We start from the raw sequence: 14,480 nt of genomic DNA, 5'->3' as shown, positions 1-14,480 counted from the left end.
ATTGCTGCCATTTGACATTACATAGATTATGATACAAAATGATCTACATCTACAGTGCTAATAATCATTAGATACAGCCCTAATCTACAGTGCTAATAATCATTAGATACAGCCCTAATCTACAGTGCTAATAATCATTAGATACAGCCCTAATTGTTTTTAGATTTTTCTTAACACCTCCATTCAGCCATGACAGAGTTCCCTTCTCCACCCTCCTGCCTTCCCCTGCCACCCCACCCCACCCGTCCCACCCCACCCCACCCGCCCCCGTCCCACCCCACCCGTCCCACCCCACCCCACCCGCCCCCGCCCCTCACCCTTGCGGTGGTCTCGGTTGTGGACGGTGAAGACGGCCTCGGCATCCTGCAGCAGCTCGGCCAGGCTGCGCGTGATGGCCCCCTCCCTCTGCACCAGCAGGCTGCAGGGCACCTCCACCTGGTGGCTGAACTCGGGGCAGAAGGTGCCCGCCACCACGCGCGTGCACACGCGCTCGCTCTCCGACAGGAAGGACAGCCGCAGGCTCACGTAGGCGTTCACGCCGGCGTCGGCAAAGTAGCGCAGCGAGGGGTCCGCTGAGGCCAACCACCTGTGGAGTGAAGAGAGGGAGAGAGACAGAGGGCTGGCACGAGTTCTGAGGAGTAAAGACCAATGGTGTTGACATCTACTGGAATAGTGCGATGAATTGTGTTGTCATCGACGGGAAACAGCTCTGTGATGGAAGATTAATGAAACATGGAACACGGCGGCCTCAGAGAGGAGGAACAGAAGCGACACACAACAATAAACATCCGCTTACCAAAAGACACGCTATGTACACACTCTATGGATGTTTGTGCCAGTGTGTCTGTTTGTGCAAGTTTGTGCATACCTGCATATCAGCGTGCTTGGGCGAGTGTATGGGTATGTCTCTGTGTGTATCTGAGAGTGTGTATGTCTGTGTGTGTGTCTGTGAGTGTACCAGGAAGCGTGTGAGCATGCGTGAGTTTGTGTGATTGTGTGTGTGTGTGTGTACAGTATATATGTGTGTGCGTGCAAGAGGGTGTGTGTGTGTGTATGTGTGTGTATGAGCGTGCGAGAGTAAGTGTGCGTAAGTGTGTGTGTGTATGTGTGTGTATGAGCATTTGTGTGTGTGTTTGTGTTTGTGTTTTTGTTTGTTTGTATGTAAGTGTGTGTATGTAAGTGAGTGTGTGTATGTAAGTGTGTGTGTGTGTGTGTGTGTAGGTGTGTGTGTGCGCGTATGTAGGTGCGTGTGCGTGTGTGTGTGGCGGCCTCACCGTGCGGCAGCTTTCAGGCCTGCTGCTCTGTGTATCTGCACCAGCAGGGTGACGAATCGCCCGGCTCCCGCACCACCTCTGGACCCTGCGCTCCTCAGCGGACGGTGCTTATACTGGAGGCTCACGTCCAGGAAGCCTGAGCACAGGAGGAGTCAGGCCAGTGTTTATACTTTAAACATGTACATGCAGGTCCACTAGAGTCCAATTTATTGCAATAGACTTCTGAAGTTGGCTTACAAAAAAGCCCTAAAGGTGCCAGCTTTGCCCATGTAGAGACAGAGAGAGAGAGAGAGAGAGAGAGAGAGAGAGAGAGAGAGAGAGAGAGAGAGAGAGACAGACAGAGAGAGAGAGAGAGAGAAATAAAGAAAGAGAGAAAGAAAAAGACACAGAGAGAGAGAAAGAGCGATAGAGATAGACAGAGAGAGAGTGAGAGAGAGACAGAGAGAAAGATAAAGAAAAAGAAAGAAAAAGAGACAGAGATAGATAGATAGATACAGTAGATAGAGAGAGAGGGAGAGAGAGAGAGATAAACAGACCAAGAGGGAGTACCTGAGGGTGCTGGCTGGTGAGTGGTGTTGCCCTCTGTCCTGGGTATGAGTGGCATGGAGATCAGCTGGGCCTCTGTCTGCTGCTGCCTCTGCATGGTGACCAACCCACACAGCTTTGGAAGCAGCAACAGCCCTCTGGCTACATGCTGGTCCCGCACGTTGGGGTAGTAATACCTACACACAGGAGAGGAGCAGAGAACCAATGGGAGAGATTTACGCCTATCAATGAGTTTATACAGCAAGCATTGGAATTGGAATCGGACCACAACAACAGACAAAACCAAAAAAGAAAAAAGAAAAAAGAAAGAGAGAATGAAAGAAAGAAAGAAAGAAAGAAAGAAAGAAAGAAAGAAAGAAAGAGAGAGAGAGAGAGAGAGAGAGAGAAAGAGACAGACAAACAGACAAACACATACTGCTCACCTGCACCACACATCGAACTGGATGCCCCCACCGCTGCGGAGGCCCTGGCTGGAGAGGGAGCTGAGGAGGAGCTTCTGGACGGGCACCCCAGGCGGCGCCAGCAGCACGTGGGTCTCGCTGTGGCCGAACACGGGGTCTGGCACACACAGGGTGGTGGCCGTGCGGAACGGCCTCAGAGTCACACCTGGGGGAGGACAGCAGGCGGGGGTGGGGGGGGGGGGGTGAGGCACCATGACAACAAGGTTAAGTCATCAGAATGTGGCTTTGGATAATTAAACCCATTATACTCAACTCAAACATAATTTCTGTGTGGATGTAATAGAAGATACAATAGAACTTCATGTATATATATGTACGGGATAATGTATAGAACGCCGGTCATTACTGGGAAAATAACTCCCGACAGAGCGAAACGGCCTTTGTTCCGCCCTGAAGGGACTTCTTTTTACAGTAATGACCGGCGTTCTATACATTATCCCGCTTATTATACGGCTACTTGCCAAAAAGAAATAATAAACTTCCCACGATATGACTTTAGCCTACATAACCTAGCCTATTTGTTACCGTTCATCGTGGCATTTGCTGAAAAACAAATAGTTCGCAACAACACACGCTGCTGAAGTTGAATCAAACATTCTTTAGAACACAGCTGATCAACCGTCTGCTTTCACGTTTGAATGAAGTTCCAGTCCTTGCGTAGTGATATGAAAGACATATCAGAAGCACAAAACCCGTTGCCATTGACAGCGGTAATTATATGTTTGCAGCGGTAATTACATGAATTTATTTTACCGTAGAACGTTGGGAAATCCCATTCAAGTCAATGGAGCGTTCTACTAGCATTGTGAAGAGCCGTATAATAAATATATATAAAGCTGATAGGACCCTCTATTTTGTGAAAAACAATAATTTCCCACAACAGAATTTCTCTCCTAAGATGTACAGCATAACACATACAGTATAGTATTTTCCAAACAAATAAATGTCACATGAAACAGTGCTTACTGCTCTCCACAATGTCTGGGTCAGCTTGTTGCTTGGCCTCATTCTCTTGGGTGGGGAAGGAGTACTGGATGTAGCAGTCTGCCTCCCCCCATACGGTGGACTGCAGAGGGGCAAGACCCCGCACCTTTTCTACCCGCACCACAAACACGTGCTCCACGAGAGCCTCCGCCACACCCACACTGACCTGTACGGACAGCACACACACGGGGTCAGATGTCAGAGTCAGACTACAGCCCAGGGAGATGGAAGACCTATGAATCATTGTTGGGTTACTATTTGATTATCACAATTATTCAACTGATTGCGATTTTAGGAATTGATTGCAATTTCTTAGCCTTTACATCTGGTGCTGACAGCCATAAACGTAACAAAAAATCATGCCAATCTTAAGGACTGGCGTATGCATTACATTTACTGCTCTGATCTAACCAATAGCCTATATTTAAATCACCAAACATGTAAATGACCAAACATGTAAATAAACATATTGATTCATTTCGGGCGTTTTTCCACAAGACAAAGAAAACGAGTTTAATATTGTATTTATGTAATATTTCGTTCTATAATATATTTTTAATATAATATTTCATGGTATTTGCACATAACCTTAGGCTAGTATAGCAGTGTGTATATTACAGAAGAAGAAGTGAAGAAGAAGAAGAAGAAGAACAACAACAACAACAACACCAAGAAGATGTTTTGTGACCTTTGTGTCTCTTTGAGGTATCTGGTCCAGTAAATGGCTGGGTCTTGGAACTTGGGTGACTGGGTACATTTCTTCCTCCCTCATCCGCTGCAGTGACACAATCTGCTGTGCCATGCCCATGGCCAGAAGGACCCTGAGGCTGCCCCGTACACTGCCTGAAAAAACATCTACGATGGGCATGTGGCTGTCCACTGCCACCACAGGATACTGGGCCTGAAGGAGAAGGTGAGTGATTTTGTTGTCCCTGCAAATCAAAAGAGTAAACAGGTCAATATTGCATTGTACTAATAACTCTTTCTTATCTTTGCAACAATATATCATTATTACCTGTTAATATGTTTTGGACTGTTGATATTAAACATTTAATACCTTTTATTATGTTTCATTAACTAACTGTATGAGTATTATAATGTAATCATGTAATAACAATCTTCAACCAGCAATAGCCCACATTTTCAAACAATGCACCCTTACATAAGTCTATGAAACAAAAAAACAAACATCATAAAACAACAGCACCAAAAACGTAAAATACTGTCCTGTACATATTTTATGGTAACTGATATCTTAATGCGTTACTATATCTAGCGGGTTGCGCTGTGTTGACGGGTCTGAGAGAGGTGTTCCCGTGCTGGGCCCTGACCTGAAGGACATGTAGAACTGGTGCAGGGGGAGTTTGACCAGGCCCAGCAGCCGGTCCTCACTCTGACCGCCCGCCTTCAGCCACACCTCAATCACCATCATGTTGTTCTTCATCCGCTCCAGCAGACGATGGGTTAACGCCACAGGAGCTACCTGTACCACACACACACACACACACACACACACACACACACACAGACAAATACACAAACAAGAATTAGTGCATTAAAATAAACAATAATAAACTAACTAAATAATTATACAAAAATAAACAAGCAGATCAAAAAAGCACAGAAACAATTCATGAATTACAAACTAATGTACGAACACACACACACACACACACACACACACGCTCGTGCACGCAGAAAATAACAGACAATTCGCACACTAATACTGTAGACAAGCAGGGACACATCCAAACGCATTCATTCATCTGTGATGAAAAACATCTTAAATAATTTTCATTGGCCGCGTCCACCGGAGTATTTTGCATTACATCATATATTCCAATGTTAATGGAATATTATTTTGGAGCCCCACTTGGCCACATGCTGTACTGCTTGAGCAGAACTTTCCTGGCAGGAGAGATAGCGCTCCGGGGGGAATATGAATCATAATCCTCCATCATATGCTGCCAAATGGCAGTGGAGCAGAGGAGACCAATTGCCAGCAGCGAATACAGCAATGACACAAATTGCACGATAATCCACTGACGTGCCACTCATAATAAGTGGTAATTAGGTAAACAGCACTGCTCACCTGTATGAAGCTGAAGGCGGGGTTGGTTTGACCCCAGCTGACTACCGATCTGGCGGTCTCGTCCGACCCGAACAGCTTACAGTTGAGGTAAACGTTGGGAGGCTGAAAGGAAGGACCACAGCTCAAGTCCTTCCCATCAGGCACCATGAGTAAGGCGTGCAGCAGCACCTCGTTCTCCTCCTCCTCCACCTCCGCAGGCCCCCGTGAGGAAGCCCTCATTCCCGGCCGAGGTGGGCTGCTCCTGGGGTGGGCTGGCTGGACGCCCTGGGCGAAGGTGACGATTGGCGCGGGGCTAGCGTCCCTGCGAGATGTCCTGCCGCCCTGCTGCTGCTGCGACGGTGCTGGAGGGTCGCGCTCAGCGCCCAGGGCAGTGGACTGAGGTCTGGAGAATGGGTCTGGGTCCGGGCGATGAGGACTGAGGGGTTTGTGTGGGCTGAGAGTGGGTTTGGAGCCTGCTGAGGGCTTCTTCTTGGTGGTGAAATCCTGACTGTCCACAGCCAGATGAATGGACACCTGAATGGACAGGGCACAAAGGGGCTGTGACTCGCACTTGGGGAAATGCAGTGTTCCTACTACATTATGAGTCACTGCTAGATTATGAGCGCCGCCGCAAAGTGTTCACATGATCAATAAAATCATGGACGAAGTAATGACATTAACTTGCACACTTGTGAAAGCACAACAGCCATTTTGAAATTGTTTTTTGTTTTGTTTTGTTTTGTTTTGCATCCATGAGTAATAAACACCTGTTGTATTTGATACATTTCTGAAGTGTGTGTGCACACTGTTAACAAACACCAATGTTCTTATTTACATCCCTTTCCAGTACCAGGATTAAGCCTAGTCCTAGACCAAAAGCTTTGTTTCTCCACTGAAGTGCCCTTTTAGTCCAGGACTAGGCTTAATCCATGTACTGGAAATCAGGCCTTAAAGTCTAAGACAAGTCATGCAGAATAAATGCAAGTGCATGAAAGCATGCCAGTGAGCAGACACTCCGCTTTAATTTCAGGACTATTTGGCACCACCTGAGAAACCCTGGGACACTAATGCCACTTCACCGCTCTTTAAAACTAACGGGCTAAGTGTTAGGGTCTAAGAGAGTGTGTAAAAATGAAGAGGGTTCATAAATAACCTACTGAGGCCATTTTGAAGACACACAGAACCAATAATGGGAGAGTAATCTGTCTGAGTAGCCTGATACCTTTAGAGGGCCAACTCCCTGTTTGGCAGCAGATCCCTCGACACTTTGAACAGGCAATGAAATAATATGGCCAAGGTCTTCACTCTCTAATACAGGCCGCAATGGAAAGGCTGCTGTACCTAGGAGAACAGGCTGGAAAAAAAAGACATGAGAATTACTCAATAAATAGGTCTCTTTCAATATTTCCAGTTCTATAGTTTGTTCAAAATGCCCTTATAAAGGGGTTATGTTGGGTTATGAAGGGGTTATGAAGGAGTCATGCTGGATTATAAATGGGACGTGCTGGGTTATGCTGGGTAATGAAGGGGTTATGTTGGGTTATAAAGGGGTTATGTTGGGTTATAAAGGGGTTATGTTGGATTATGAAGGGGTTATGTTGGATTATGAAGTTATGAAGGGTTATGAAGTCGTGCTGGGTTCACCAACCACACCTTCATCTGAGAGCTCTTCCTGGAGTATATTTTGAGGGTGAGGTCTGTCTGCCACCACTGCTCTAAGGCAGCTCCGCTGAAGTGAACAGGAAACACAGTGCGCTGCAGAAACTTGACAACTGTGACAAACAAACAAACAAACAAACAAACAAAAATACTTTTATCAAGCAAGTATTTTAATCAATTATGACACTTCAACACCACATGTTTCACCAGAGGACTTAAAAACAGATACAGAGCAGCAACCAACTACAAACAGAAAAGAAAAACAGCAACTGTAGGTAACCAACCCACTTAAGTCAGAGAAGGAAGGTGCCGCAAACTTCGAGTAAATGAAAACAAATGTTTAATAGGCGATAACGTTTCGGCCTACAAGGCCTTCGTCAGATCCAGAACCAACCCACTTAAAACAGTTTCAGAGCAGCCACTACCCGGTAAGGTGGAAATTAATTCATAAAAGGCAGATGAATCGTATAGAATGCGAACACACTCACCTCCTCCAGTGACTTTGCTGGAGACGACTCGAGTGACCTCTGCTGGTGGAGTCTGACTAGATGGAGACTCGGGGAACACGTACTCCACAGAGTAGGAGCTGAACCAGGAGGGCACACAGACAATAAAACAACAGGGTCACAACTGAACGCAGATGTCACCTTTTTATGGAGATCGGCCTGCTGTGTGCAATCTACGCTATTAGAAATCAGAAACGCACACAAGGATAGCTACGGGTTTCATTTTCCGAGTTGACAGGGTTCTACTTTTCAGCTGTGTCTTCATGGCTTCATGGCTTTTAGCAGGGACTTCTGTACTGTTATGATTGTGTTGCTGCATTGTACATCTGAACTGTTGTACAATTTACGAATGGTGAATACTAATTAGGCTATTAGGCTAATTAGGCTATAATGTTTCTTACTTTATTACTATTTATCCTATTTATTGATTTTTACGCTATAGTGTATGGATGCTGCACACTTCATCTCGTTGCACTTGGGCAATGACAGTAGCGATATTCTATTCTATTAAATGACTGAAATCAAAGGGCAGTACCATCTCTTGCTGGAGACTGGTCTGGGTGGCCTCCCTTTGCCCGTCATCTTCTGTGGTGTTGTGACGGAGCTATCTGCCGGAACCGCCAGGGAGTGGACGGTTACCCGTGCTAGTCGCATCCCTCCCAGCGTGGTGATCTGATCCAGGCTGAGCCCGGCCAGCACGTTCCTGCCCTCTGGAACCCGTTGGTCCTCTGGGACTCTGTGTGGAGTTCACATAGAAAACATCACATCAAATGTATGATTTTTTATTGAAATCCGTTGTGTTTTTTTTCATGTTTTTCTATGCGCCATAATTACTCATTAATGCCCTCTTCGTTCTATGCTATGTTTTAACGTTTTTACAGAAATGTTTTCACAACTGACCTGCCCTGTTTGGTGCGTTCTCTCTTGCCTCGGAGGGACTTCCCACCATCCTCCAGTTCACCATCATGGTCACTTGAGTCAGAAATCTAGAAAAGACCAGCCAAAGCAAAGTATACAGTTTACCGTGCAAAGGGCCTGGCATGGCATACTATGCTCAAAGTCAGAGTATGTTTGGAGACCGTATAAACGTGCTTGACGCTACATCAGTCCCATTTACTGACAGGACATGTTGTATACTGCCCAGAGCTTAATTAACTGACTGGAGCTTTGGCTTACTGACCAGTACGTTGGTTTACTGACCGGAGCTTTGTAAAACAGGTTCTCCAGGAGGCTCTCGTCATACTGCGGGTCGTTGAGCTCGCTGTCCAGACACAGGCTACTGTAAGCGGACAGTGATGGAGGAGGGGAGCCCTCTCCATCCCAAGCATCCAGCAGCGAGCCATTTATACTGTAGAGAAAAACCAGGGATAGATCAGGACGCAGGAAGTTGCTCCATAATCTCAAAACGTAACTAATAACGGGAATATGCATTAATCATGGGAATACGCATAAACACAGAGTTCATTCATTCCGTATATGAAAACAAATTAATTTCAGTATTCCTTTAACTGTTTACATAATGCAGTTCCATCTCGATCATCTCACCTGCCCAGCAGCAGCTCCACAGCTCTGTTCTCATTGTCTGCGGTGCATTCTGGGATGTCTGGGGCAGTGGGACTGTGTGGGCGTTGTGGCAGGCTGATGCCAGAGCTCAGGAGTTCATGAAATAACTTCCCAGAAGAAGGCAGAAGCGGCCTGAGAAGGAGAAACGCAAGAGATACTTATACACAAGCTTTACACCTAAACCAACTGCACTGTACTCACTGAACTGTACTAATCGAGAAAGGTAATCGACTGAAAATCTAAACCCAAAACATATTTCCAATTTCCTGTGTAGCACTATGATTTTTGTTTAGCATTAAGTATCCTGAAAAAATAAAATAAAAACATCAAAAGTCATCATGATCAATACAGCCTTGGAAGATGCCTGACTAGAACTATAAAGCTGTGATTCTACTCACGGTAAAGAGGCAGATCTGATGTCTTTTGGCAGGGGTAATGCTGTGTCCTTCAGCACTGGCTCACAGTCCAGCTGAGTCCTCAGTGATGACATCACCATGGCTTCCCGCAGTTTGCTGCCACGCTCAAGCAAAGCTGGACAAGGAGAGATCATTTCAAGGTGAAGCAGCACAACACAGTTTGCCTACACCAGTGAGTGACATAACCATTATTGCAGCTACAACAATACTCTAACATGTTCAATTTCATGATGGTTCACATACTACATTGCATTGCATGTCTTTATTGTATTATGAACTGCACTGTATGAAATCACCTACTGTAAATCATTTGTAAGTGAGGGATCACATTCTACTGTGCCACTGCTGTGACCAAGTGCTCATCTAACCCAGCAAGTGTTCTGTTAGTGTATATCAAAACCGGTACATTTAAAGATGCACTGAATGTATCCATGTAAATATAACATATATTATGTCCATGTAATTGGCACAACATGTATGAAACACATGCGCTTTATGATTTACATGCAGCATTACTATTATGTTACAATTAGATTACAATTACGTTACTTTTACATTATTATTACGTTTCACTCTTGCAGCCTAACCTGTGAGGAGGTCGTTTGGTTGTTGGTTCTGAGCAGAGGCGAGGGGCCTATCTGGAGCTCCTGTAGGTCTCCCTTCCTCTGGTCCGAACTGACCATGACCCAACAGACCTCTCGAATTTTCCGGAAAGTATAGGTGATCTACTCCCCTGTAATGATCCACAGCCAAAAAAGGAGTCACGATAACAATAATCATCAATAATGCAATAAATAACATAACATTACTGGTAGTTCTGCTTACTAAAACAACAATAATCTTCAGGAGACACTAGCTGGTTTATAGTAATGCAATTTCCACCATTCATATCAAAATTAAGATTTCTTCACATATGCATTTGACCTACTATATGTCAAACTATAACTGAAAAGTAGTACACATAAACTCTTATTTCACATGGTAAATAAATCTATATCAAATACTCTTCTCTGTCATGTTCTCTGCTAGATGCTATCGTCCCTCTGGATTGCTTACCGTGGTGTATTAGTGCCGCTGGCCAGTGACTCCTTGCCGGAGAGAGAGCGAGGCCTGGATGGCACCAGCAGGACATTCTGATCAGGCAGGGTCTTCGGTGCAGCGTCCAGGCTCATGTCAGGGGTGGGGAATGAGCTGCTGCTGTCATAGGACTCCGCTAGAGGCTCCAACGCAAGCGCCACCTGATGGAGGATTCATCACATCACATTGCATAACTACATGTAGCCGTTAAATAAGAGAATATTTGATTTGCATACTACTGTAGATGTTGAAACGTAATGTGTAAATCAGTTCTAAATGGAACTGAATGCACGGAATGCTTTGAGTGACCCCATCCTCAGTGCATAGCACGCACCAACACTGATGACAGCCAATGTGTAAGGCACAGATTTCTTCTTTTGGATATTTGATTGAGTACACTATTTTTAAAACATTAACATGTAAGAATAAAACCATTTTCAATGGGCTGTACACGGGAATTGACTGAGACCTACACACGGTAACATATCAGTACACTAAGATTTCTGAGATAAAATAGTCTAATCCCTCATCCTCACACACCTGTAGTTCTCCCATTTTTTCCGATGTAGGCGAAACCACTGTGAAGAATCCACCAATGGAGTTGGACAGGGAGAGACGTGACAGTCCAGTGATCTGAGCTCGGGCCACAGGCAAGTGGTCAGGTTTGATCACAACATCCAGAACAAGGGTGCCCATATCTGCATCGAGACAGAGTAGAATTAGTTCAACAGGTTCAATCAACAGGAGTTCCCAGCATTTTACATATGAATTCACATCACTGCAATAAGATAATAACGTCCACAGAGCACGAATATGCTTGCACATAAGTGGAGTGCAGTGATGTACAAGCACAGAAAGAGAGTGCCCTTTCAGGTTTACCTGTCAAATAGGATGCGAACTGCTTTGGTCCACAGCGAACAGGAAAGCGGGCAGTGGACTGAATACCCTTCTGTGCCACAAGAGACCCATCCCTTGGACGGAACAGGGTTCCGGAGGACGACTCTCCCCACCATCTTATCCTGATCTGAGGGTTCTGTGGAGGCTTGGTAATCGTCCACAGGACCCTGCTCACGGTCACTCGGAGAAAGCACCGCAACTGTCCCTCCACAAGCGGTGGGAGACTTGTCGAGGGAGACACATCACTGGGAACTGAAAGGAGAGGTGTCATTCGTTAATGGCAAAGGCAGTGGGCGTACAAAAAATGCATTCGTCCATTTATTCTGAACCTAAGCTTACAGTGAGGATTTGTCTTCTGCATTAACAAAGACCATAGTTTAGATGGCTAGCTTCTAACTCCTAAGCCAGATTCAACACTGTTGGTATACGTTACGTTAGATTTTGACAAACTTAGCCAACACTCAAAGAAGTCTAGTAAGCTTTTTTTGAGGTCTCGTTACGATATAAACTGTTTAATGTGATTAAACTATCCTTGAAATGCTTCTCACTGCAGATTATTTCTATCTATAGCATGTTCGTTTGTTAGCTTGCTATCACTTAGCTTAGCAACTTAGTTACTTTACCTAATGGCAACAGCTAAACAATCTCAACTGTTCAATAGCTAACCGCTACGGATGTTGGATGTCGAGGGTGACGAATGTTAACTTGCCTTTCTTTCTGTTGACTCCAGTCTTTGTAGATTTAGATTTTTTATTCTTCATTCCTTGCAAATATACCTAACTTGTGTAACAATACCATAATCCTTTAGCTTTTGCTTATCGCTGAGTGATGTGACAGTTCATACAAACACAGCGCGCAACTGAGCAACAACTTTTTTTTTTTCTGGTTTCGTCCTCCAATGAAAAGACGAGCTTTTCACTCAAGGAATTATGGGAAAGGCTCTTTCAAAACAGTCGCGCCAGCTGATTGTTGTGTGACTGTAGGCTAATGCAGATTCGTGATTTAGTCAATGATTGTTTCTGTTTAGCCCACTATAATCGAATATAAATGAAGATTATAAAGATAACTGTCTGAATCATAGACTGTATATATAGAACAAGCAACATGTCATTACACACTTCCATTTCCAAAGCAATGTAGGCTGCAACAACTTAATATCGCACATATTATTGTTAATATTATTATATCAATATAGCTCAAACAAGCAAGGCTTGTAAAAGGGCATTATGAGAATGTAAAAGATTCAATGCGCTTAAAGTGACAATGAACCATAAGTCAAACAGCGTTTCTTCAGAAATTAATGTTTAAAAACACACAGTAATGGTCTGTAAATTATAGGCCTTTTATTTTACTTAAGGTGTTTGAGTTATCATTTTAAAGTTTTAACAATTTAAGATTCATCACAATCACTGATGTTCCGGATTCAAATCTTAACAACTATGCAATGTTGTGTAGCTATGTGAACATGTTTTACAGGGGGTCGTTTCTAGAAAGCATCATTTGCTAACTTGCGTCGCAACCTTGGTAGTTCGCTGCATCGTTCTTGGATTTGGTGTTTCTAGAAAGGGTAGTTCGAACTCTCAATCGCAAACAAGGACGCAAAGTTTGGTCGTTTTAACCATAGACATAATATACATAGACGCCGCATTGGCTGCTGGAAACAAGAAATGCGGCCGCCATCTTGGACCTGTCATACTCCTCATTGCGTTGCAGCAGAAAACACAAGATGACAGCACTGTGCAGCATGTTCCTGCTCAAATCGGCGGACCATACTCGGGGGGATTTACTTTTCACAAGTAAGATTTAACATTACCGTACTATTGGTTGTATTTTGTATTTTCGAACAATGTGGCCTGTATCATAGCTACATGTATGACCTTTGCAGCAAAAAAAACCGCGTGAAAATCTGTTCGGTATTCAGTGAGATATGATTAATTAAGTGTGCTGACAGCTCATTGCACCGGCCAAACAGATTACACTGAGTGGAGTGGATGACCGGTCCAAGATGGCGGCTCCAAATCTCGTCAGCGCTAGTAGGGAGCAGCGGTCGATACGGCGTCTATGTATATTATGTCTATGGTTTTAACTACTGCCCCTAGGCAGTCGCACTTGTGTCGTTCCTTGGTAGTTCCTGTTGGTGTCCGGAGCGCCTAACCAAAAATCACAACCGCCTAACCAAAATTTGCGAAGTGGATGTTTATTTCGTGACTCAATGATTAATCTATCCTGTAGCTTAATTTTGATGAAGACACTGCTCCCCTACTTGGCTCATTCTTGCTATTTATGTTAATTAAAGTATTGCCTTGCTTTTAGTATTATAATCTTCACAGTCCCTAACAACAGCAGTGTTAAGTGGTGTAGTGGCTAAAGCAGCTGACTTGTTATCCCAACGTTGTAGGTTCGATTTTCTTATGATGTGAGATTGTCCTCTTGCTTCTCGCTACCTGCAGGTGAACTAGTGTGACACGTAGACAGACATCCCAAACTGCAAAAAGTCCTTTCAGGGAGGTATCACAACCCCCCCCCCCCCCCCCCCAAAAAAAAAAAGTAAATTAATTAATTAATTAATTAATTAAAAAATAACAATACTAAAAAAAAAAACTTTAACCTACTTAGATACTGAAATACAGATTAATATGTTTGTTCAATAATGTATAGTCAGTACACCAAATTGGGAAGGCCTATAGATAGTCATTGTGAAAATAAAATATGTAGATCTTGCAGTTTGGTCTTGTAACCTTGGCAACTAGCCATCTAGTATAGGCCTGAATAATATTCACATGAATTGACACTAGTTAAACTCACCTCAACATGTTTTTGCAATCATTTAACCCACCATGGGCAATGCTAACACTGTTACAAACAGTGCATCGTGCAAGACTAGGCCTATCATTATTTTTTACTCTTATAAACAAGCACTTTGAAATGGGTCTTACATGTTCCTTTTTTGGGGGTGACTCTGCACTGACTCTGCCGTGACTCTCCTGTTCCTAGATACACTGAACTGATTTAGTTCGGGAGAAAAG

At 44.2% G+C, this 14,480-nt stretch overlaps 1 protein-coding gene across 1 annotated transcript in view; it reads right to left on the bottom strand.

Moving 5' to 3' along the window:
- The window catches only part of c2cd3 (C2 domain containing 3 centriole elongation regulator), a 26,216-nt gene extending 13,894 nt beyond the window's left edge, over positions 1-12,322 (bottom strand). Inside the window, exons 1-21 of the mRNA XM_042063209.1 lie at positions 12,164-12,322; positions 11,437-11,706; positions 11,098-11,255; positions 10,537-10,718; positions 10,068-10,213; positions 9,463-9,595; positions 9,047-9,196; positions 8,702-8,849; positions 8,402-8,487; positions 8,037-8,237; positions 7,484-7,581; positions 6,990-7,108; positions 6,559-6,690; positions 5,358-5,870; positions 4,597-4,748; positions 3,954-4,197; positions 3,248-3,431; positions 2,243-2,426; positions 1,824-1,996; positions 1,275-1,410; positions 318-586 (exon numbers count right to left, since the gene is read on the bottom strand). Of these exons, the coding sequence (XP_041919143.1) occupies positions 318-586; positions 1,275-1,410; positions 1,824-1,996; positions 2,243-2,426; positions 3,248-3,431; positions 3,954-4,197; positions 4,597-4,748; positions 5,358-5,870; positions 6,559-6,690; positions 6,990-7,108; positions 7,484-7,581; positions 8,037-8,237; positions 8,402-8,487; positions 8,702-8,849; positions 9,047-9,196; positions 9,463-9,595; positions 10,068-10,213; positions 10,537-10,718; positions 11,098-11,255; positions 11,437-11,706; positions 12,164-12,215 (3,730 nt within the window). The 5' untranslated portion in view covers positions 12,216-12,322. The remainder of the gene's footprint in view (positions 1-317; positions 587-1,274; positions 1,411-1,823; positions 1,997-2,242; positions 2,427-3,247; positions 3,432-3,953; positions 4,198-4,596; positions 4,749-5,357; positions 5,871-6,558; positions 6,691-6,989; positions 7,109-7,483; positions 7,582-8,036; positions 8,238-8,401; positions 8,488-8,701; positions 8,850-9,046; positions 9,197-9,462; positions 9,596-10,067; positions 10,214-10,536; positions 10,719-11,097; positions 11,256-11,436; positions 11,707-12,163) is intronic.
- Between the last annotated feature and the right edge of the window lie 2,158 nt (positions 12,323-14,480).

This window comes from Alosa sapidissima, chromosome 15, assembly GCF_018492685.1.
Source record: "Alosa sapidissima isolate fAloSap1 chromosome 15, fAloSap1.pri, whole genome shotgun sequence".
Taxonomy (NCBI): domain Eukaryota; kingdom Metazoa; phylum Chordata; class Actinopteri; order Clupeiformes; family Clupeidae; genus Alosa; species Alosa sapidissima.
This window is presented reverse-complemented; position numbering and strand designations above follow the sequence as displayed.